The sequence below is a fragment of the Odocoileus virginianus genome, chromosome 30 (assembly GCF_023699985.2).
Source record: "Odocoileus virginianus isolate 20LAN1187 ecotype Illinois chromosome 30, Ovbor_1.2, whole genome shotgun sequence".
Lineage (NCBI taxonomy): Eukaryota > Metazoa > Chordata > Mammalia > Artiodactyla > Cervidae > Odocoileus > Odocoileus virginianus.
In genome coordinates, this window is record NC_069703.1 from 23,192,459 (window position 1) to 23,217,156 (window position 24,698).

The following is a 24,698-nucleotide window of genomic DNA, read 5'->3' on the forward strand; positions in this document are numbered from 1 at the left end:
AGGCTGCCTAGGCAGGGGCAGCGATGGGGGCTCTCGGTGGTCACTTGGCGACTCTGAGTGCTAACTCAGCAGCTGCTCTCAGTACCAACCCCTGTCCCCTCTGGGACTTGGCCAGACGAAGCCCCTGGCCCCAGGAGTGGGCTCCTCAGAGTGAAGGAGCTGGCCCAGCCAAGGGGCCCCTGAAGAAGCTACTTTGATGAGAGGCTGGGGCCAACCCCCGCAGGGTGCTACACAGGGCTGGGGTTGGGGGGGGCTGTGTGTGTGTGTGTGTGTGTGTGTGTGTGGGCTCCACGCCTGGGTGACCTGCAGTGGACATGGCCTGACCTGGGCTTGCAGCCAAGGGTGTGTAGAGCCATTCCCTGCCCCCCTGGGGAGCCACTCCTGGGCCCCTTTCTGGGGTAAGGCAGGCCTGCCGCAGGGGAGGGGTGGCCGCTGGGCAGTGGGTGGACCTCAGGCTCTAATCCCCGGCTGCTGCCGTTTCCCTCAGATCGATTCCCTTCTCACTTTTTTTTTTCAGCTGCTGGTTCCACGGCTCGGATCGATGGAGCCGCCTTCCCCGCCCCTCTGAGCTTCCTCTCCCTGCTGCTCATTAGCGCCCCGATTAATCAGGCCCCCCCTTTCCTCTAGGGGACAAGTGCTTCCTCTCCCATGAGGGCTTCACTCTCGCACAGCTCCCCCCTCCAGGGCACAGGCAGCTCACTGTGACCACTCCACCTTGGGGGTACCCCGGCATCATCCCTTCTGGGCCAGCCACCACGGGCCCCATCCTGCCTCTCCTCTGCGAGGCGCAGCCACCCCAGCGCTCCCCTGCCCCTTTGCCTGGCACCCCCTGTGCCTGCTTCTTTAGGACTGCATTCCCTCCAATTCAAACCCAGCACATCTGTGCTTCCTCCAGAACCCCCATTTGGGCTCTTCCTGACCTCCATGCCATACCCTTTCCCCCACATCATACCGCCTCTGCTCCCTGGCCTGGCCACCCAACACGTTCCCCCACCCCCACCACAGGCCTGGCTGTGGCAAGGGATTTTGGAAATATTTGGGGAGACAAAGTGGCCACAGATGTTTATGCCAGCCAGGGTGCCCTCTATCACAGACACACGAGAGACTGAGTTTGGGGATGGAGATGAAGTGGGGGAGAGGGCGGCCAAAATCGGAGCGCAGGCAGAGGCATGGTGGATGTTAAGTCCGGAGCAAAGCTCTAAGGAAGTCAAGTATCTGGATGGAGCCATCACTGACCCCTTGTCTGTCTTGCCTGCCGTTCACTACCCTCCCCTCCCCTCCCTCATTCAAACAAGTGGCTTTCCTGAGGAGTTCTCTGGAAGGTGCTGTGAGTAGGGTAGCGAGGTCAGGTGATGGTTGGGTGCTGCTGTTAGGAGTCAGGGAGGCCAGGAGGGGGGGGATGGAGTTGGCTGACCCTTCTCAGGGTGTGGTCCAGAAAAGTGGCAGAATAAGCTAAGGACTCTGGGTGCAAACCTCTTCCCTGGTGGCCTGGGAGTGGGACCAGGTGGGGACCCCACGCGTGACGAGGGTGTAGCAAGAGTTTGGGGGCCTCCCGACGAGGTCCCAGGCAGGGCCCGGAGATCCCTGTCTGGGGCTGGGGGCTGCCCCCCTCGCCTGGCCTGGCTCCTGCCGCCCGTGCCGCCGGTGAAACGCTGTTGACATGTCCTGAATTATTAAGCACGGGGTGGGCTCCGGAGCACATGCTGAGCGGAGCGGCTGGGGCTGCACGGCGTGGCGGAGCAGCGCTCGCTCCCTCGCTCACTCGCTCGCTCGCAGGGACACACGCAGGGGCTGACAGCTGTGCTGGTGCTGATAAGGGAAGCCACAAGGAGACGATCGAGGAGAGAGACAAGCGGCGGCAGAGGCAGAGGCATCACCAGGGCTGCGGAGCTGCTGGGAGTGGGAGTGACTCCCCCACCTCGGGCCCCCACCCTGTCCCCATCCTCTTCCCCGTTTGCCCTGAGTTTAGAAGAGCCGCTGCTGCCAGCGCCGCCACTCCGGAGGGCACCGGGGGCTGCTGGCCAGGGAGGGACAGGGGCAGGAAGGCTCCGGCTGGTCCCAGCATCTGGGGACAGATGCCGATCGAGATTGTGTGCAAAATCAAATTTGCAGAGGAGGATGCGAAACCCAAGGAGAAGGAGGCAGGGGATGAGCAGAGCCTCCTGGGGGCCGCTCAGGGGGCAGCAGCCCCCCGGGACCTGGCCACCTTCGCCAGCACCAGCACTCTGCATGGGCTGGGCCGGGCCTGTGGCCCAGGCCCCCATGGACTGCGGAGAACCCTCTGGGCACTGGCCCTCCTCACCTCTCTGGCTGCCTTCCTGTACCAGGCGGCCGGCCTGGCCCGGGGCTACCTGACCCGGCCTCACCTGGTGGTGATGGACCCCGCTGCCCCAGCCCCGGCAGCTGGCTTCCCCGCCGTCACCCTCTGCAACATCAACCGCTTCCGGCATTCGGCCCTCAGCGACGCCGACATCTTCCACCTGGCCAACCTGACCGGGCTGCCCCCCAAAGACCGGGATGGGCACCGTGCCGCTGGCTTGCGCTACCCGGAGCCCGACATGGTAGACATCCTCAACCGCACCGGCCACCAGCTCGCCGACATGCTCAAGAGCTGCAACTTCAGCGGCCACCACTGCTCTGCCAGCAACTTCTCCGTGGTGAGTCCTGCCAGGCGGCCTGGCCGGCCCGGGGTGGCTGGAGGCTGGCGGTGGGGGTGCGGGTGGCGCGCAGGGTATCCTCGACAGGGCTTTCCCTCCTTCCGCTGCCAGAGGCTGGCCTCGTGTCACCCCCCAGCCTGGTGTTTCCCTCGGGGCTCCCCGGCGGGGAGCAGTGGACGCTCCTGGGGGCTTACCCAGCCGCTGCTGCTGCTCCTCCGCTGGCTCTCCTGCTGCCGCAGCGCCAGGGTCTGGGGGCCCAGGGGTCCTGGGATGGGCCTGGGGGGGCCCGGAAGCCAGTCAGCTTGCTGGGAAGGGATGCACCAGGCCATGGCCAGACCAACTGACCCCTGCTTTTCTCTTACTCCCCTTTTCTTCTGTGGCCGCTGGATTTTTCTCCCCCCCACCAAACAAGAGCGTTGGGGAGAGCGTATCTGGGGGCTCCAGCAAGGGAGGGACTCGGGGCTGCATCTGGGGGAGCCGACCCGGCTGGCAGACTGGATAGAGCCGATCTTCGCAGACACTGGATGCCAGTGTCTCTCGCCGTCTCTGTGTCTCTCACACACACCCCCTTTCACGAACTCCCTCACACATCCCTCTTTCATGCTCCCAGCTTCTCCGGCTGCCCAGGCCCTCCCTCTGTTTCCTGGTTCTTGCTGCTCCCTTGCCTGGCTCTGGCTCTTACACTGAGAATCACTCATTCACTCTTACGAGTGTGGCTCACCCTCACTGCTGCCCCCAGCACACACGTGCGTACAACACACACACACGTGTACACACATGCACATGCACACCTACTGCATGGGGACATAGTTCCTGCACACTCTCACACACACTCAGCGTCCCTGTCGCCACACTCGTGTGCACACCTGCACACCCACGCACACATCCAGAGAGCTACTCATCCACGTGCCCACAGCCCAGCCCTTACTCAGCTGCCCAAGACAGGGTCACCCCCTGGATACCGACCCACCTTGTGACCCCAGCTATGTCAGCCCCAGCTCCCTGTCTCGCGTATGTGTGAATGCACGCGGAGACACACACACTCTCACATGGAGGCGTGGGGCCACCCGCCCATGCACACCTCCCATAATCCAGGTGTGTGAGGTGTGTGTGGGGGTGTGTGTGTCTTGTATGCTGTCTGTCTGTTGGTGCTCCATTCACCCACAGTCACAGGCTGTGTCTGTAATTGCCAGGGCTTGAGATGCTGTCCCCGGTCCAGTTTACTCCCGGCATTATGTATGTGTGGAGTGTGGGGAGTGTGTTTTCATTCTTGTGACCGTGCCCAACACATATGCAAATACATGGCATCAACATGGTGCCCGTCCAGCCCAGGCTTTAAAGCCAGCCCCAAATGGGGTGCTCTTCCTTGTCATGACCCGGGGCTCCCCACCCAGGGTCTCCTTCACTCACTGCCTCAGTAGCACCAGGAAATATGCTCCAGCCATGTTCCTGCCCCCACCAAGCCTGCAGCCTCGGGGTCCTCCTGCCGTGAGGTGGGGGCAGTGGGGTGGAAATGGAGGAAGGGACGAGAAGGAGGACTGTGCTGAGAGAGGAATGGGGGCGGGTGGGCGCTGGCCTTGTGGTCCAACCACACACCCCTTCCTCCAGGAAAAATCACTGCTCTCAAAGCGATTGTCCCTAAGAAGTGTGTGAATGTGGCCTCTCGGGTCCCAGGGGCTCCTCCTGCGACATCCCCACCCCTCCGGGTTGGTGGGGGGACAGAGCCCAGTGTCAGCAGGTGTTGTTGGGGCAGAAATCAATGGGGGCTTTGTGTCCCTGAGTGGGAGTTTGTGTCCCAGGCCCCAGTGCAGGGGTGGAAGGAAAAGGGGAAGAGTGATGAAACCTCAGTGGGGAGGGAGAGATAGGGGTCAAGGAAGCAAGGTGAGGGAGGCCGGAGTTTCCTGCCTGGCCTCCAGGGAAGGGAGACACGCCTGCAGGACGTGGGAATGGGGAGTCCCGGGATCAAAGCTGGTGAGTCCCTTTGAATGTGGGGATGGCCAGGCACGGCTGAGGGTGGATCTCCCACAGGCCCTTTGCAATGAAGAGAAAAGGACTGAAAACTGTGGTTCTCTGCTCTGGCTGCAGCAGGACAGTGAGGGGTGGAGGAGCAGAGCCCGCACTGGGGGAGAGGAATGTCCCTTGGACCCACCTGTCCCCCCACCCAGCCTAGGCCCCGTACCCTTCTCCCAAACCTCAACCCCCATCTGCCAAGTGGAACTCTTCCCTGGACCTGGCATTCTAGGGCTGAGTCCTTATTGGCAGTTTACCACGGTCTGGCATTATGGTTGGGATGGGAGGATCCATGGCAATGGGGAAACTGGGAGTGTGCTGTGTGGGCAAGACTGGAGAAGGGGTATGGAGAGACAAAGACATCAGGCTCTCTGATGGGGACGTGAGGTCACAGTAGACTCTATGGTGAGAATATGGAGCCCACGATGGGGATTTGGGATCCATGGAGGGGAGACGGGTACAGGGATCAGTGATGGGAACCTCCAGTCCATGGGTGCTGAGACAGACAGTGACAGCGATGGATGGGGCATGGGTAAGGGGCTGGTGTGTGTTTTCTGCTGCTTTCCCCGTTTTCTCCTTCCCACTCCCCACTCTGCTGTGACCTTTCCTCCGAATCTAAGTTAATAAATGTCACATTTTCCAGCCTATTTTTACTCTGGGTAATGCACCCTCCCCCAGTCCCCTCAGCTGCAGCTCTTGCTTCTGTTACCACTGCCATCGCTCTTACCCCTGGCTCCATAATGTCCCCTCATCGACTTCCAGCCAGTCACTCAATCAACACGGAATTCTGAGCACCTGCTATGTGCCAGGCTCCCTGCCACGTGCTGTGGGGGCAAAGAATGGGGGAGCCCTGGTCCCCAGTCCCTGTCCTCAAGCAGCCTCCAGTCTCGTGGTGGGGCGGGGACGGGGAGACTTCAGAGCTTAACCAACCATGCAAGAGTTAACCAGCCATGCAAGCAGTGTCAGGAGGCGCCAGGATTAATTGCCAAACGAGGTACATGGATAGTGAGAGCCAGGGTTCGGAGAGGCACTCTGCTGAAGAGGGCTGGGAAGGCTTAAAAGGGATGAGGCAGGCTGGGCTAGGTCTGGGGAGGAGGGGAGAGGGTTGAGAGAGAGGAGAGGGCTCCTGGGTGGTGGGGGATGCTCCCACCTCTCCACCCATACGCGCCTCCACCTAGCTCACCCCATCTCTTCTCTTTTCTGCCCCCCCGCCTCACCCAGTCTCATACCAACCCACTCCCACCACCACCTCCTCCTTCCATCACCACCTATATACTCTCTCTTCCTCCTCGATTCCTACCACCATCGGCTCCCCCACCCCAGTGTGCCAAGCCCCATCTATACTTTCCCTGGCTGCGGCTTGCTCTGAGCCTGCCCACTTACTAGAAGGCAGAAATCACTCTTTCTCCCTAGGCTTCGTTTCTTCAGCTGTAAAATGCAGCTCTAAAACTCAGCATCTCCTCTCATCTGGGGATTGTATGGTGAAGCAATCAAGTGTGTGGGTTCTGGAGCCAGACTGCCTGGATTCGAACCTTGGCTGTGTGGCCTTGGAGAAGTCAGAAAGCTGCTGTGAGCATACACTTCTGTATTCGTTAAAAACAATAGTAGAACCTAAAAAAAAAATTGGGTGGTTGTGATAATCAAAAGAGATGGCTGTAAAGGGCTTAGTCCACTGCCTGGCTCACACACACACACACACGTAGTGTGCACTCAGAGTGTCAGCTGTTAGAAACGCCACCACCCCAGCTCCTGGCCCTCCTTAACCTGACTGTTCCCAGCACCACCTGCTGTTTTCCAACCCATGTGCTGGCATCTTCGCTGCTCTCCACCACCTAGCCTTGCTCCTCTTCTGACCCTCAAGCCCGCACCCCACCTCTGTCATAGCATCCCCATGCTCCCCACTCCTTCCCAAGATTCAGTTACTTGTGTGCGTGCAAAGGAGTGCACACACTTGCAATCTATGCTGAACCACAGAACACTCTGTGATGATGGAAACATCCTGAATCTGTGCTATCCACGGTGGTCATCATTAGCCACACTGGCCAGGGAGCATCTGCGGTGTGATTAGCATGGAGGACCAACATTCCATTCAAACAGCCGAACATGGCCAGTGACTGCAGTATCGGACAGTGGGGCTCCAGGTGGTTGTGGGGACGGGGTTCAAGCTGCCAGGTTGGGGAGGGTAGGCTTTCCAACTGGCGTCAAAGGATATGAAGTGGTAGCGGTGGGCTGTGATCAGAAGTCTGGCCGTCTACTAAGGTTCCAGGTTGAGCCAAGGATGGGGCCTGTGCCTTGGGACATCGAGGTGTCTGCTCACCACGTGAGCAGGTACACCTTACTTCCCAGGTATAGGATGTGACCTTGGTCTTTTCTGTTCTGTTGTCTGGGAAACTGAGGCACAGGGAAGGTGGAGAATCCGTGAGGAGGTAGAGGGAGGCCAGCTCATCTCAGTTTGTCCTTTGGGGTCTGGGCAGCCCCCTGGAGGGCCAGGTGACTGGGGACCTGTGTGCGCTTCCCTGTCTCTATCCCCTCTCAGACTTCCCTCCCCCTCCCAACCCTCCTTCCCCACGTGCTGGTGACTGCCGTGACTATTAATCACTCGCCCTGTTCTCTTCCTCTCTACTAATCAGGCACAATTAGACAAGGCCTCTTCCAGCTGGGCAGTCCCCCTCCCTGCCCTCTTCCCTCCTCTCCCAGCCCCACCCCAGCTGCCATCAGGATGGCTCGGAGGCAGAGGGAGCAGCAAGTCGCCCTCGATCACTCTCTGGCTGCTCCAGCCCCTAGTTGGAGGCTCCTCCACCATCTCCTGCCTTCAATCCAAGCTTCCACCTGAACCCGCCCCTTTCACAGTGCGGTCAAGCCAGTACCCCCTTCTCTGGTATGGTCAGGCCAGTACTGACAGTCTCCACACCCGCTCTTTGATTGTAGCAGGGGCTCCTCTGCAGACATCCCAGCTCCATACCTTTGCCCGAAGGCTGCCCCTCCTCGCCCCCTTGACGCAGGAGGCGAGAGGCTTCCGGCTGAGCTTGGTCCAGGGCACTCATCTACCATATGAACTTGCCTCTGACCCTCACTGCCAGTCCAGCCCTCTGTGCCCTCCAGCCCCACCTTCTCCCGAGACAAGAACCGGGAGAACATTTAACTCAACATCTAGTTCAGGGTTGGTCCTGCCTTTCACCCAGTAGGGAAGGGTTGGGGGGTGAGAAGGGATGGTCACTTACCTTTGAAGGGAGCAACAGCTTCTCAGCCTCACATAACTGTTGCCCTCGGGTCAGGATGCCCGGTGTCAGGAAGGTGAGGGGGGGTTTCCCATTTGTTCAGAGAAGCCGAGAGTCTTGATTACTTTAATTAAAAATTTCTTGATTAAAAAAATAATTCCAAGGGCTACCTACAACTTGGATTGCAGAACTCAGTGAGCCTGCCCTCCCCACCGTGGGCCCCATCATTGGCTGCTGCCCCTCTGGCCCACCTGAAGGGGGCGCTCTCAGCCTGGGTACCTCCCATTGGCTAGTGGCGTTGCTGCGGGGGATTTGAGTGCCGTGGCCCAGACACCGCGAGCAGGCACTGTTACTGTTACCCAGGGCTGGTCTGCAAGGGCCGTGCAGACCCGGGGAGGGCCGTGCCCCACCCGGCCCCACTCAGCAGCCCGGTGGCCTCTTTATTAATCAGGAATCAGCCCCGAGCTGGGCTCATTATCAGCTCAGCTTCTTGTGGCACTGCCGGAAGATGCTGATTAGCATTTGAAGAAATGGCCCCCGCATTCGTGTCTTCCCTCTGTCTCCCCTACCTGTGCTCCTTCCGGGCCCCCCACTCCCGCCCTTACGTTCCCTCTGCTGGCTGGTGGCAGGGCCGACTCCGCCGCCAAGCCCAGGCTAGGGGCAGAAGAGATCAGGGATTGGGGCGGGGGGTGGGGCTGGGCTGGGAGGCATGAAGACCTCAAGGAGCACTCCGAGTGTAGAGCTTCAAGGCTGCTCAGTTTGGGGCCCTTGAGTCAGTGAGTCCCCCGGGAGGAGGGGGGGGGGTGAAGGCGGGTGAAGACTCAGGGTGGTCTCGAGAGATGGATAGCCTCCCTGGAGGAGGGGGGTGAGAGGGCAGCTTCAGGCTGAGTTATCAGTGTTTCCTGCCCTTCCAGGCTCTCGCAGTAATGCTACCTCCTTGGAGCAGTAGGCAGAGAGGGTGGGGACAGTCAGAACCGTAGACAGGAGGCATAAGAGGTTTTTTCTTTGGGGGAGGGAGGGGGTAAATCCCGCAGGAGGTTTAGGGTCTTGGAGCCATCCCACATGAATGGGGTGGGAGGACAGAGACCCCCCCCCAGGGGTGGAGATCACAGGCTTCAGAGTGCAGTTTTCCAGAAAAGGGAGGGGTGCCTGCAGTTTTTCCCTGGCTCCCAGCCCCCAGGCAGCACTGAAAATCCAACCCACCCCCCAAATGGTCACTATGCCCTTGGGACACCCATTTTGAGTCAGAGGGGGAACAGTTCCAGAAAGACAGGCAGAGGCTGCAGCCGCCGAGGCAGCAGCGAGAGAGTTCAGAGAGGAGCCACGGGATGATTAAGGGGAAATGGAGGATTGATTTAGGAGGAAAGATTAAAGGAGCTAAATCCGTGGCGCTTGGCTCAGCGGTGACTAAGCGTGGACAGGATAATAGCTTACAAATGTGTGAAAGGTGTAAATACCAACGGGGGGAGGGGAGGCGGCTCGGCGGCCAGGGGAGCGGGGCTGGGGGGCTGGGGAGGCCCCCGGAAGGGCAGGGGATCCTCGGGCGATGGCCCCGTAGAGGGCTGGCTCCTCGCCAGTGGGAGTGCAGCGCAAGCAAACACGGGTGTCGGGGAGCCCGGGTTCCCAGCAGGGGTTCCATTTCGGGGGCACAGCTTCGCCGGCATGTGCTACCTCCACATCCCACTCTCGCCCCGCTGAGGATCTGAGGCCGCAGGTTCAAATCCCATCGGAGTCCCTCCGCGGCCCTGGGCACCCCGCCTTCCTCTCTGCAGCCCTCCGCTGGGGCCCCCGCCCGTCCCCGGCCGAGGAGGGCGGCGGGAGGCGGGGTCTCCCTCCGCGGTGGAAGCCTTTGGCGCGGCTGTGTGCGGAGGTCACTTTGCCGAGGAGCCGGGAGCCGGGGGAATGCAAATGAGGCAAACCCAGGGAGGAGAGCGGAGGAGCCCGGAGGAGACGGGAGGGAGGGCGCCCAGGCTCCGTGATGGATGCCTACCCCGCGGGAGGGACGAGAGAGGCGGCGAGGAGCGCCAGGCGGTGGGTGCGGCCCTCTGGGTGCGCGTGGGCCCGACCTGGATGCTCCGGTGCACCCGCGAGGTGGGGGCGATGGCACACCCACTGTTTCACCGCCGCTACCACCTTCTCGTCCCCAGTTCCTAAACGCCCGCCGGGCTACGAGTGCGATTCACTGTGCAAGCAAACTCTAGTAACTACTAACTTTGCATCGAAGGCTGGAACATCAGGGAGGGACTTCGTTACAAATGCAATATATTCCTGCCTGCAAGACGGGGCCTTCCCTGGAAGCTCAGACGCTAAAAAAAAAAAAAAAAAATCCGCCTGCAATGCGGGAGAGCTGGGTTCGATCCCCTGGAGAAGCGAACGGCTACCCACTCCAGTATTCTTGCCTGGAGAATTCCAGGGACAGAGGAACCTGGCGGGCCACAGTTGATGGGACTGAGCGACTTTCACTTATGCAAGACTGGCTTTCTAGAGTTTAAGGCCAATGCGGTCGCTACTGGGAACAGGTCCGGCTGTTTACCTGGGTCCCGGGTGCCGCCCTCTCTCCTCCGCTGTGGAGACAAGGCGCTCCCTGAAATCGCCCTGTTTTCCCCTGGCCTCACGTGCTCCTGCTCGGCCTCGGCCCGGAGTCGCAAGGCCTTGACTGTCTGGTACTTCACCACCACTGCTCATGCATTTACATTTGAACAAACATCGTACCCATTTCCTGCTAGACTCACAAGCACCTCTACCTTGAAGTCGCCTTGAAAAGTACCTGGGAGCCGGGGGCTGGGGTGTGCTGCGTCATGGTCCCTGTGGTAGGGGAGGGGGCCAGGCTTATGGGGTGGGGGTCGTGCGTGCTAAGTCGCCTCAGTTGTGTCCAACTCTTTGTAACCCTGTGGACGTAGCCCGCCAGGTTCCTCTGTCCTTGGGATTCTCCACGCAAGAATACTGGAGTGGGTTGCATGTCCTCCTCCAGGGAATCTTCCCTACCCAGGGATCTCATGTCTTCTGCATTGGCAGGTGGGTTCTTTACTACTAGTGCCCCTTGGGAATCCCTTAAGGGGGTGGAGTAGGGGGGGTATGCTCTCTGGGTCTGACTGTTCTGTGATCAGATGCCCTTCCTGGGTGGGTGAGTGCTCTTGCTCTGGGAAGCTTGACTCTCCAACCCAAGTTGAATTCCTGTTCCACAGTCATAGGACTTGGATCCGTCCCCCTATCACAGCCCACGTCCCAGCTACTAACATTTGCTTGTCCCGGGGATTGTTGGTTTTCTGTGCTTTGTTCTCCACTGTTGTACACCTGGCTCCCAGCACTGGTGCTCAACAAACACTTTGGGAATGAATAAATGCCTCTGGGGCCAAACAGCCAACTCCTCCAGGGCAGAAGCCAGTGATTTTGTTCTCTGAATTATCCCCAGCAGCAAGCACAGTGCCAGGCATCCTGCACAGGCTCAAGGACCAGTGTAGGACAAGTAAGCCTGCTGTGAACGCCCACCGCTTCACGAGCTCCTCCTAGTCCTAGGGGCTGTACCAGGACACAGTGGCCTTGAGCCCAGAGTCCCATGCCCCTGACTCGGTCCCCTCCTCTGCTATCTCACGTGACTCTGGCCTGCTCCTTACCCTCTCTGGTCTTCCATTGTCTTGTCTGTAAAATGGAGACGTTAAGACATCTCCAGTGGAGGGTTTTTGTGAGAATTAAGGTCCCTGGGTCAGGAAGATCTCCTGGGGGAGGGCATGGCAACTGACTCCAGTATTCTTGCCTGGAGAATCCCATGGACAGAGGAGCCCAGCAGTCCTATAGGCCATCAGTTCAGTTCAGTCGCTCAGTCGTGTCCGACTCTTTGCAACCCCATGGACTGCTATAGTCCGTAGGGTCGCACAGAGTTGGACACGACTAAAGTGCCTTAGTATGCATGTACACAAGGAGTTAATTTATATAAAAGGCTTAGGACTGTGCTTGGCACAGAGTAAGCACTGAATAAATGTTAACTGTCGCTATTATTTATGTATTCGATACATTTTCTCTTTTTCATTACACCTCCGATGATGCCTATTATTATTCCCATTTTACAGAAGAAAAATGGAGGGTCAGAGAGGTTAAATGACTGAACCCGAATCTCACAGACAGTGGGGCTGCTGGCCTACACCCTCCTCTGGTAGGACAGCCAGATCTCAGAGCCTGGGGGGTTTGCTTTGACAGCATTTCATCCTCGCCCCCAACTGCTGAGACAGCCTTTACCAAGGGGCATTGTGCCCAGTGAGAACGGGCCCTGGAGGGATCCAAGGTCAAATGGCTGCCCCAGTTGGGCTCCCCCACTTTCTAGAGCACCTAGCATGCGTCTCTCTGGACTTACCTCTGATCCTCACTGTGAACCTCAGGAGGAGGAATTACCATTACCCCTTTTACAGAAGAGTAATCTGAGGCTCAGAGAGGTTAAATCACCACCCAAGGTTGTTTGTTCAAGGTTGGTGGCAGAGCCAGGATTTGAACCCTATTCTGTTAGACTTCAAAATGTGCACCTATTTTTCCACCTTATGAATCTTATGTGGATCCTTTCCTAGCACCACATCCACTGGCCAATCTCTGACCTAGTTTGGATCTTACTGGTCTCCACAACACCCTTATAACTAATATTGAGGCCTCATGTATGTGATTTTACCTTGCAAATGCCTTTCACCTACTTCATCTCTTTTGAGACTTATAACCAACCTGTGAGATAAGACGATCAGGAGTTCCTATCCCCACTCAACAGATGAGGAAACTGAGGACCAAAGAAGTCAGTAAATCACTTTAATAACCAAATTACACAGCTGTCACTGGTGGAGGGAGGCCTAGGACCAGGGTCTACTGACTTCCAGGGTGGGTAATGAGGGTTAGTGGACAATGCTGGGGCCCAGTGGTGGCTGGGGGCTGCATTCTAGTTCTGAATGTGCCCTCTTTTTTCTATATGCCCTTAGGTATGTCCCTTGCCATCTCTAGGCTTTAGATTTGGCCTTTGTACAATGAGGATTTGGACTGAGTGACCTCCCAGTTCTGACCAGTGCAGACACCCCAGGCATTTTGAGTTGGCACTGTCTTCCCTGGCGAGGACAGAGAAGGAGGAGGCTTTGAACCTGGATGCTTGGGTCACCCCTGAATGAAGCTGGGACTGGAGAGCCATCTGACCTGGGATGCTAGTCACGGTCCACGGTAGATGAAAATATAACCCCTCTACTGGCTACCCAGGGTCCCTGAGCACTTGATTAAGGGGAGTTCGTTCCAGGGGCTGAAGTGAGAGGCATGGGGCTGGACCACATCAGGGGAGGGCTGATGGAATTTGAAGGGATAAAGCTGCCGTGGAAAAGAGGGGTGGGGAGGAGGTGCCAAGGCCTTGGCAGAGGCAGGGTGCCCAGAAGGCAATGGAGATAAAGCCCAGGCCGCAGATTAGTGCTGGGATTAGCCCGGCCTCGGCTGCTCCTGGCTGCTTCTTATCTCCTGGAGGCCCAGAGCCCTCTCCCCTACCGCTCTGAGCCCTGGCCCTGCTAATTGCCTGTTAACCCCGTGGGCTCCAGGACTGCAGGGAGGATGAGGGGGTGGGAAGGGGTGAGGGCGGATACCAGCCAGCCAAGGCAATGGGAGCTGTGGACAGATGGAACTCAAGGGGCTGAGAGAGAAGCCATCGCTCAGAGGAGCACGCTGTGGACAGATCTCTCCCAGTCTCTGGTCATTGGTCGCCATCTGGGGCAGACCTGGAGAAGCAGGCAGGGAGAAGGAGGGAGGCACACCTGGGCAGGGACTCTTGGTCAGGGAGATGGTTTCAGGCCCAGGGAAAAATCAAGAGGAGGAAGACACTGGATACCTAGTCTAGGGGATAGACAAAAAAGCAAACAGGTAGAGATGCAATGGGCAAAAGAACAGAGAGGTGGGGGGAGGGGGTGGTGTACCCAGGCCAGTGGGAAAAAGGCCAGGCCAGGGGGATGGACAGGCAGACAGAGGGCATGGTGCAGAGACACAGGCCAGATGAATAATTGATCAGATGCTGAGGACAGAGAAAGACCCAAGAGGATGCAGAGAGGCTTGAGAGACAAACTGAGATCAAGGGATGGGGAGGCTGGAGAGGCAGACAGACCCAGGCCAGCGCTGAAGGCGAGGAACAGGCAGAGAGCTGGCAGGAAGCAAGCTGGGGGAGGGGTCCAGGGGTCTGCCTGCAGTGCGGACACAGCCCTGTCTAGAAGCTGTCCAGCCCAGGCCCAGAGGGGCTCCGCCCACATCCAGGAGGGCAGACCTAGGAATGAGGGCAGGGAGCAAGGGAGGGCTGAGAAGAGGGAGAACCAGGCCGGAGAAGAAGGTATTGCTGGGATGGGAACAGGCTGAAGGCTGAGGCTAGTGGTGGCAGATCTGGAAATAGCCCCTCAGTCCATCAGGGCACATCCTGGCCCAGGACATGCCTCTTTCCGTGGCCGGACTCTGGAGCCTCAACTCCTGTGCACACACCCTCCTCTGGGGCCAGTCCTTGGGGAGAGCGCAGTGGGCAGCCAGTGGGACCTTGTGGCTGAGCAGCTGTGCCGTCTCCATGGAAGAGGCTGTGGACTGTGCTGCCACCAGGGTTCTGCCACTTAGGAGCCGGCAGCTACACCCGCTGCTGCCTGCCTGGCCCAGGGACTGTCTCCAGGGCAACACTCTGCTCTGCCCAGCAGTGGGGCCTGACCCAGGCGGTGCAGGTGGCCTGGCCCTGCCAGTCTGGCCTGTCCACTCCCTACAGAGCATTGTCCATCAGACCCAGAGTCCTTCCACCCATCTTCCTTTGTCACCTTCTCCCTGCACAGTCTCCTCGAGGGCAGAGGTACCAGGTAGCCACCCCCATCTGAAGCCATTGGAGCCCAAGCCTTCCGAGTTGGCTCTGCTCTGCACAAGGCTAGTCTCAGTATCATGTAGTCTGTGTCTGTGTGTGTGTGTGTGTGGTGGAAGGATCAGATAGGGAGGCAGCCCTGGCCCCACCCAGGTTCAGATTCAAGAGACACAGGTTCGATCGATCCCTGGGTCAGGAAGATCCCCTGGAGGAGGGCATGGCAACCCACTCCAGTGTTCTTGCCTAAAGGATCCCATGGACAGAGGAGGAGGCTAGCAGGCTACAGTCCACGGGGTTGCAAAGAGTTAGACACAACTGAAGCGACTTGGCAGGCACTGGGGATACCAAGACAGTGAAATGGGGGCTCCCAGCCTCAAGGAATCCACGGTCCCATGGGAGAGATCATGACAGTGCCCAGGGGTCAGGGTCAGTCACTGCATGCTGGGGGGGCACTTGTGAGCAGCTCCCTACCAGGGTTCCCCATGCAGCCTGGTACCTTGTTTAGCTGCCCCCCTGGAGCCTACACTGAAAAATGGCTGCAGCATCAAAAGCTGATTCCAGCATCTGCTTGGCCCAAAATAGGAAGGGGGTGAGTGCTTTGAGAATTGGGGCAAATGCTTACATATTCTCCCCCCTCTGCCTTTCCCATACCACTGAGGATCCAGTGATCTTGCCCCCAGCCCTGTTCAAAGCTCTCTTCCCTTTGGGGACATGTTGTGAAAACACAGATCTAGAGTTGGGCTGTCTTGCTGGACTCTGGCCCTTTTGTCTAGGGACTTTTGACCCATAGCGTGGTCTGCAGACCAGTGGGTTGTTAGAAATGCAGAATCTCAGTCCTGCTCCCCAAGACACGTTTACCGACTCAGAACCTACCTTTTTTTTTTTTTTTTTTTTTTTTAGAACCTACCTTTTAACAAGACCTCTAGGTGCTTGTGCTCGGTGTGCACATTAGAGTTTAAGAAGCACTGATCGTGGAGACCTTGGCAAATCAGCCAACCTTGGGACCTCAGTTTCCTCATCTGCAGGATGTCAGGTGGCTGTGAGATTTGACTGGAATTGGAAAGAGCCTGTGAAGCATTGAGCGCAGTGCCTGGGGCAGAGCGAATGCTCTAGGGCTGTCAGCCATGCCCACTCCTGCCCCACTGATGCCACCCCGCAGGGAGCTGGGGCAGGGGTGTGACGGACACGGTCAGTGACGACTGGAGCCCAGCAGCTGGCATGGCTGCGAAGGTGGAGTAGAGGGACGGGTGAGGGACTGAACCGAGAGGCAGCAGATATGGAAAAGAGAGTAGGGAAGGTGTAGAGGACTGCAGTGAATGGGAAGGCGGGATGGAAGAAAAGGGGTTGAGTGTTGAGACTCCAGTCTCCTTTTGGCTGGATGGGGCCGGGACAGGGGCTGGGACTTGGGGCGGGGTAGGCTGGGGTTGGGGCAGTTGCCAGCACTGGATGGTGGGAACCCCTGAGTTCTATCTCAGTCAGCTGCACCTCTCCCACTGACTAGTTGTGTGACCTTGGGCAACTCACATCGCCTCTCTGAGCTGCGGCTTCCTCATCTGTAATCATCAGGCTCATTAAACCTACCTGATACCAGGGTTGCCGAGGAGATGCAATGGGGCAGCAGACGTTGCCTTGTTTCGTAAACTGCACAGTGCTTGTTACGTGAGTCCTTTTGTTTTGAGAATCTGAGGTGAGGTGCTTGGGTGATAGAACTGTCTGAGAGGGAAGAATTAGCAGGATCATTAACCTAGTAGAGATGGGAGGTTGAGACAACCCTGCCCCACTACGGGGGCATCCCTGGCCCCCAGTTCCTAGAACTCTTCACTCACACTGCCCTCAACCCAGCCCTCCCCTTTCCCTGGAGCTAGGCGTTTAGGAATCTTTTCCCTTACACGGCCTCCTCATGCCTCTCCTCCCAGCTTTCAGCAGAGTGAAAATGTTCCCGAGGAGAGGGGGAGAGAGAGAGAGAGATTGAGTGCGCTGACCTCCTTACCCCCAGGGAAGGTGCTGCCTGTGATGGGTTTGACCCGGGGGCTGGTCTCTGTGGGGTGAGCCCGGCAGGGGGGAACTTCCATCTGCCTCCCTCCCTCAACCTCCTCCCCACCCCAGTCGCTTGCAACTAACTCCCAACCGCAGCTCTGTCCCCGCCGGAGTCTCGGCTTCCATCTCCGGGGCGCCGGCGCCATCTGGTGTCCATATGGGAGAACTCGCCGCAGAGGAAACCGGGGATGGGCTTCAGTTCAGCGCGGGTCGTCTTTTCTTAAAGCATCCCTTGTGCCCTGCACTGGGGATGCTCGACTCACTGCCTTTGTGTAGCATGAAGTCGAGTGAGGGATGATGATTGCTGCTCAGGGAGACAAACAGATGAGCAAGTTTATCTCAGGTCTTGATGAGTATTTTGAGCAAACCCACAAACACACTGATCAAGGAAGGGTGACACTGTGAACATGGGTGTGACCTATGAGTGTGCATCTGAAGGGACACTTAAGCTCAGGTTAAAAGATGAGCAGCTGGGCCATGCCAGCTGGGTGGAAGGGAGCATTCCAGGAGAGGGAACTGCATGAACAAAGGCCCCGGGAGAGAGGTTGCTCCATAAGTTTGAATTTGTCATGAAGATCTGGGGGGTGGAAAAGCAGGAGAGAGGCAAAGGTCACCTCTTGTGGATACTTTCAGGCAAGGAGGGAACTTGGCTTTATTCTCTGGGGAATGGGAAGCAGTTGTTGGGCTTTAAGATGGCAAATGACTTGATTGGATCTCCGCAGTTTAGAATGAACACTCTGGCTACCGTGTTGTGAATGGCTTGGCAGAAAAAAACTTAAACACACCAATGCTCAATCATGTCTGACTTGGAAGGGAGAGGCAAAGGCGGATGCAGGGACACTAGTTAGGAGCCTGCCGCCATGGCCAGAGGCAGATGATAATGAAAGTGGGACATGAGATGGAAGGAAACTGGATGGATTCTAAATAGATTTCGGAAGTAGAATTGCCCAAGATGGCTGCTGGATTAGATGCCTGGTCACCCCTGTTCCATATGTCAGCAACCAACTTACCGGGAGAAGGCAATTTCAGGGATTCCGACCCTAGAAACTAGGTTGAGAGCAGGGCCCTTTACTCAGAGGAGGAGAAGGAGTCAGGGACAGGATTTGGGAAAACATCAAGAGTTCTGCTACTGATATATGAAGCTGGAAAAGAAAAGTAAAAGTGTTGGTCACTCATTCGTGCAACCCCACGGACTGTAGCCCACCAGGCTCCTCTGTGCATAGGATTTACCAGACAGGAATACTGGAGTGGGTTGCAATTTCCTTCTCCAGGGGATCTTCCTGACCCAGGGCAGATTCTTTACTGGCTGAGCCACCAGGGAAGCCCCATTAAGCTGAAGGTGCCTTTTAACCATTGAAGAGAGGATGTCAGTAGAAAAGATGGAACTTGAGGGAGCGGCTGGGCTGTAGGTTGGTTGCTGGGATATAGGACAGGGGTGACCAGGCAGGTCTGGTGGCCCTTATAGACCACCAAAGCTTAAGGGGTTCTCTTTCATTGCACACCCTGCCCTGCCTCTCTCTCACGCCAGGTCTATACTCGCTATGGAAAGTGTTATACCTTCAACGCGGATCCGCAGAGCTCTCTGCCCAGCCGGGCGGGGGGCATGGGCAGCGGCCTGGAAATCATGTTGGACATTCAACAGGAGGAGTACCTGCCCATCTGGAGAGAGACAAGTATGCAGGCGGGAAAGGGACAGGGACTCCAGCCAGGGTCTTCTGCCTGCAACGAAGGTTTCCTAAGGACCCCATCTTCACTGTGCAGATGAGACATCATTTGAAGCGGGCATTCGAGTGCAGATCCACAGCCAGGAGGAGCCACCCTACATCCACCAGCTGGGATTCGGCGTGTCCCCAGGCTTCCAGACCTTTGTGTCCTGCCAGGAACAGCGGGTGAGCACGCCCAACTGCGTCCTGGGTTGGCCCTGGGGTGGGGCCTTTGGGCCCGAAGTGGAGGCTCACCGGATCTGCCCTCCAGAAGCTCACATCCCCCCAGCCCTTCCACAGCCTTTGCTGGGGCTGTGGGTGCTGGGGGCCAGGTGAGACTTCTGTGCTTGACTCCATCGTGCCCTGCCTCTTCAGCTGACTTACCTGCCCCAGCCCTGGGGCAACTGCCGAGCAGAGAGTGGGCTCGGGGAGCCTGAGCTTCAGGGCTACTCAGCCTACAGCGTGTCTGCCTGCCGGCTGCGCTGTGAAAAGGAGGCCGTGCTTCAGCGCTGCCACTGCCGGATGGTGCACATGCCAGGTGGGCACCCCACCCCCACCAGCCCTCCGTGCCACCCTGCCAGGCTCCAGAACCTCTGAGGGCAGAACACTGCTCACGTGCATGGGGGCAGCTGCATGTGTATGACCACATGTGTGCATGTGTCTACCCACGTGAGGGTACCTGGTATGTGTTTGGGATTTTGTGCATGTTTTCACATATGCATATATATCTATGCCTGTTACTATGTATTTCTGCATACATGTACTTGTGTAATCTGTACTTGTGTACTTGGGTTGTGTGCACGTGTTTCATCACGTGCATGTAAATGCATGTGCATAGTCGTGTCCATGCAAGCGTGCATGGCTTGCATGCACATATGCACGCACACATCTCCATGCTTCTAGGCACAAACACGTGCACATTCATGCATTCACATATATGTGCAGAGAACCAAATGTGTGCGCATGAACATGTGTGCCCACATTTGGGAATGTTGGGGTGGAGAGTGGATGGAACCATAGACTCCAGGAATAATCTTCTCTCCTTTCAGGCAATGAGACCATCTGCCCGCCAAATATCTACATCGAGTGTGCCGACCACACACTGGGTCCGTGCTGCCTTCTCGCCCTGCCTCTCCGCCCCACTCCTCTTCACCTCTCTGTCCACCTTTCTCCTCACTGCCTTGGCTCCTCCCCTCCCAGTCTCCTCCTGGGGTTTTTCCTGGGGGCTGAGCCTTATCCCATACCTCCAGGGGTCTGAGGACCTTTGCAGGTGTGGTACTTGGGTAAGTGGAGGCCTCAGGGTGGGAGGTTGCCGAGAACCGGAACTGAGAGTGAGGGGTGGGGCTTCTCATCTTGGTCCAGCAAATGAGCTTGCCTCTCCGGGAAAGGGAAGTGACTTCTCCCTTGGTGTGAGGAAAGGTGCATTGCTGGCTGTCAGTGTGGGTAAGGCAACCCCTTCTGTCCTTAGATCTCACCTGATCCACGCTTCATTCATTCATTCATTTATTCATTCTACAGATGTTTACAGCCTGCGCTGGTGCCAGAGGTAAGAATGGGAATGAGAGCCCTGCTCTGGGGTGCTTACTACCCAGCAGGGGTGTGGATGGGCATCACAATATAGCCTGTTAGACCTTGGGTAGGGGAACCTCAGTGATTCTATGGGCCCCCAGCAAAGGCAGGCAGCCCCACCTGGGCAGGCAGGGAGGATTTCCAGAGGAAGTGACGTATGAGCTGAGGCTTGAAGGATGTGGAGAAATCAGGCTGGTGAAGAGGGGGACACTTCTAGGTGGTGGGAGCAGCTCTTGCTAAGACTTGTGGCCAGAGAGAGCACACATGAGTCTGGGGCCCTGAAAGGTCAGTGTGGCTGGAGGGCAGAGAAGAAAGGAGGGCATGGTAAGCGCAGAGGAGGCCCTGGGAAGCCAACAATGGCTTAAGGCCAGGCAAGAATGTCTTCTGCTTTTACAAAGGGGACTCTGATGAGATGCGAGGATGGAAAGGTGAGGAGGAAGAGAGGAGGAAGACTAGACTCAGGGTGACTGATCAGGAACACACTGAGGAATCCAGATGCTAGCCGCAGGGGTGGGCTTGAGTCACACCTTCTCTGTCCTACAACTTCATTTGTCAAAGGGGTGACTGAAGAGTGTTTCATGAAGAAACAGATATGAATGGGGATAAGGGGACCACAAGGAAGGGTGAGACTCCACAGAACTAGGGGCACCCAGAGAGGGACCTGTGACTGTCCGAGATGGACAGGAGCTGGGAGCTGAGGCCACAAGAGGAGAGATGCAAACTCTACCCCAAACCAGAGGTCAGGGAGTCTGGGTGATGCATTTGGCAGAGATCAGCTTCCTGGGACAGAGCAAGGTGGGGAGAGTGGATCTGAAGGGGTGAACAGGGAAAGCCCAGTACACTGAGCCACAGGGATCTTGCCCACTGTTCTTCTGTCTGTTCATTCATCTGCTCATCCATCCATCCACTCTTCCATAGGCATATGTAAAAACATTCATTGATTCCATTCATCCCAGCATCTTCTCCAAGCCCCTCGTGTGTCTGTGGCCTCACATGATTGATTAGCTCTGGTAGGTGGGCTGAGCCCTCCCTCTAAGCCACGACGACCTCTCCGCCCCGCGGGGCTGGGCAGCAGAGGGAGAAAGAATGTGCTGGGGGTTCTGCCCCCGCCCACTTTCTTGGATGGTCTGAAACTGAACCAGGAAGCCTGTCTGGTGCCAGAGCTGGTCAGAACCGGCCCTCCGTGTGGGCATGGCTGCCTCAGGACCACCCCAAGGCTTCCTTCCAAGAGCTGGTGGGCCTCTGGGCCGTCCTTCCCTCCCCCACTGCACTCTCTGCCTCTGTGTTGCAGACTCCCTGGGTGGGGGCTCCGGAGGCCCGTGTTTCTGTCCTACCCCCTGCAATCTGACCCGCTACGGGAAAGAGATCTCCATGGTCAGGATCCCCAACAGGGGCTCGGCCCGGTACCTGGCAAGAAAATACAATCGCAACGAGACCTACATACGGTATGTGTATGTGTGTGTGTGTGTGTGTGTGTGTGTGTGTGTGTGTGTAATGGAGACCGTCCTCAATAGGTCTGGTGTGTGTGTGTGTATGTGTGTAATGGAGACCACCCTCAATAGGTCTAGTATATGATGGAGGCTAGGAATGGATTGCAGCTTTGTTAATAATGAGCGTTCTGCCAGGAATGCCTTTCAGGATCTTGATCTGTTTTTTTCTAACTAACCCCTGCCCACCCTCCAAGTCACATCCTTTGTCTTCGCCTCCAGGGAAGCCCTTCTGAGTCCAAATGCCTTTCATCTGAGTTCCCACAGCATGCTGTCCGTATCTCTATCGTTGCATTAGCCTGCTGTTTTAGAACCCTCTGTTTGCGTGTCTTTCTGCCCCAGAAACCTGGGAACTGTTCGGTGCATGTCCAGTTCTGTGCAGAGGGAGAGAAACTGGAAGGGATTGGGTAGGAGCCAGGTGGCCCACAGGTGGCCCCACTGAGCCCTGGATCTGGTATCCTGCATCCAATCTACAAATGCTGAGCATCCTCTGAGTGCCAGGCCCAGCGCTGGGCCCTGTGGGGACAGAGATGATTATAACTCACGCCACAGTTTGTGGATGAGGCCTTGTTTGAAAGTGTTTTTAGGCCCCTAGGAGAGACGACTGTGGGTGGGTTAAGGGGAGTGGGGGAAGCATGAGCTGGGCCTCTGTGGACCCCCAGTTTGAGTCCATGAGAAGAGGAGAGAGGTGGGAATCCCAGTTAGAGATGTGTGGGATGCTGTGGAGACCAGCCTGGGCGTCAGGAAGGCTGTGTGGAGAGAAGCAGATAAGAGCGCAGTTTGGACAAGAACGTACAGTGCAGCGGATCACAGGCAGTCTTAAAAGTCTGGAAGAGGAATTATGGAGTGGACTGCAGGGTAATAGGGAGCCACTGAAGGTTCTGTGGGGCTTCTCAGGTGGAGCTAGGGGTAAAGAACCTGCTTGCCCATGCAGGAGACACAAGAGACTCAGGTTTGATCCCTGGGTCAGGAAGATCCCCTGGAGGAGGCCACAGCCACCCATTCCAGTATTCTTGCCTGGAGAATCCCTTGGACAGAGGAGCCTGGCAGGCTATAGTCCATAGGGTTGCAAAGAGTTAGACATGACTGAAGCGAATTAGCATGCACGCACACCCACACACACGAAGATTCTACAGAGGTACGGGGATGAGGCAAAGTGAATGCTAATTGCTCTTTTAGAGAAGGCCGGAGGGAAGGCAGGCCTGGGAGTTTAGTTTTGTCCTCCCAGGCCTTTTGCTAGCCCTCAGAACACGAAGCTGACAGGAATCTGGGCCTGCTTCTCCTCACAGCCTTTGGGAGCCTGGGGGTGATCACCAGTTTCTCTGTGCAGGGGCCTCAGATCTGGGTCTGCTGGGTCTGGGATGTCCCGCCAGCTGTCTCCTTGAGACGATGGCCTCTCAGGGATACCCTGCTTCCTGTCTCTGCAGAGAGAACTTCCTGGTTCTCGATGTCTTTTTTGAAGCCCTGACCTCTGAAGCCATGGAGCAGCGAGCAGCCTACGGCCTGTCAGCCCTGCTGGGTGAGCCTGGGCTGTGATTGCACGGGGATGGAGCAGCCAGCTTCCTCCCGCTGACCCCGCTCTCGTGCTCTCCAGGAGACCTCGGGGGACAGATGGGACTGTTCATCGGGGCCAGCATCCTCACGTTGCTGGAGATCCTCGACTACATCTACGAGGCAAGGGTCGGGGGCCTGGTGGGTAGGAGGAGGGGCTGGGGGGAAAGCAGAGAGGCCCGCAGGCTTTCTGGTACACCTGGACTGGCAGGAAGTCAAGCTCAGGGTTCTTTACTAACCCTCCCTCCTCCCTTGACTGGCCAGAAGGTCTGAGCGCAAGGAGGGGCAAAGAGAAGGGGGATGGGGGAGGAGGGCTGGGGTGTCCTGGTGGGGGTTTGCTGCGGCAGCAAGTCCTATGTAGTGGGGCTGGTGAGGCCCGTCCTTCTCCTCTAGCAAGTTTCCTGAGCCCACTGCTGTCCCCCCACCCTGAACCCAAAGGTGTCCTGGGACCGACTGAAGCGGGCGTGGCGTCGTCCCAAGACCCCCCTCCGGACCTCCACCGGGGGCATCTCCACTTTGGGGCTTCAGGAGCTGAAGGAGCAGGTGAGGATGAGTATGCAGCCAGCGCTGTCACCCAGGACTGAATCCCCCCATAACCTCTGACCTAGCCCTCCAGGGTGGGGTTCCTGGAGCCTCTGCCCCCCACGGACGAGGGAAGGCTGTCTGTGAGAGGCCTGGGGGCTCCACTCCATCTCTCCCTGTCCCCCTCCCTTTTCACCTTGCAGAGTCCCTGCCCAAGCCGGGGCCGGGCTGAAGGCGGGGGTGCCAGCAGCCTGCTCCCCAACCACCACCACCCCCACGGCCCCCCAGGAGGCCTCTTTGAAGACTTCGCTTGCTAGGATGGTGCTGTGTCCAAAAGGACCCAGGAGTCTGGGACTCTTCCTTGGATCCCCCCCTGGACTCCGGCTTCCAGAACAGGAGGCCTGGGGTGGGGGGGTGGGCGCCAAGGCTGAGGGAGCGAGAGCAGTGCCCACTGGAAGGGTGGGGCCTCTCACTCACCCTGGCACCAGGTGCTTTGCACAAGGCTTCCTCTTGTGCACACCCTCCACCCCAGGCTGGTGACCAGGGAGAACTGCAGATCAGGACGTGGGCCCCTGAGGAGGAGAGAAGGGGTGGGGGAGGAAAGAGGGAGGAGGAAAAAGGGGCCCACTCCAGGAGTGGAACCCTCTGTACATTTGTATATATTCAGGGACAGGGTGGGGGTAGGGTACCAGGGTACCAATGTAGAAGGCGGGTGGGACAATGGTGATCGGGGTGGGTAGTTTAGGGACAGCCAGGACCCCAGTCCTGCAGTGTCAGCAGGAGAGGGCAGGCCCCCAGGACTCAGGACAGCTGGGCTGGTCCTGCTTCCTGCCCTGCTCCAGACCCGGCTCCCCTTTCGGCAGGGGAGTGGGTGATCCAGCCGGCCTGGCCCAGCTCCCAGTTTCCCCTGCCCCAACTCCACTCCCTGAAGCCTGCGCCACAGGGAGCAGCAGCTCTTCCAGACCTTGGCTGAGCTTGGGGGTGGGAAAGGGGGCTTCCTCAGGCCTCTCTGCTTCTGATCTGGTTTTATAAAGTGCTGACAAAATTGGGAATAAAGAGGCATTAAGAATTCTCTGTGTGTGTATGTGACTAAGCCGGGAGCTGGGGCGTGGCAGGGCACA

General features: G+C 57.6%; 1 protein-coding gene across 1 annotated transcript; it reads left to right on the top strand.

The window, feature by feature from the left end:
- Positions 1-309: 309 nt before the first annotated feature.
- Positions 310-24,649, top strand: ASIC4 (acid sensing ion channel subunit family member 4). Its single transcript, XM_020904711.2, has 10 exons — positions 310-2,657; positions 18,274-18,418; positions 18,507-18,634; positions 18,824-18,986; positions 19,498-19,554; positions 21,309-21,462; positions 22,932-23,023; positions 23,099-23,178; positions 23,494-23,598; positions 23,781-24,649. The coding sequence occupies exons 1-10, from the start codon at positions 1,701-1,703 to the stop codon at positions 23,892-23,894; spliced, it is 1,995 nt and encodes a 664-aa protein (XP_020760370.2). The 5' UTR covers positions 310-1,700; the 3' UTR covers positions 23,895-24,649.
- The last annotated feature ends 49 nt before the right edge of the window (positions 24,650-24,698 follow it).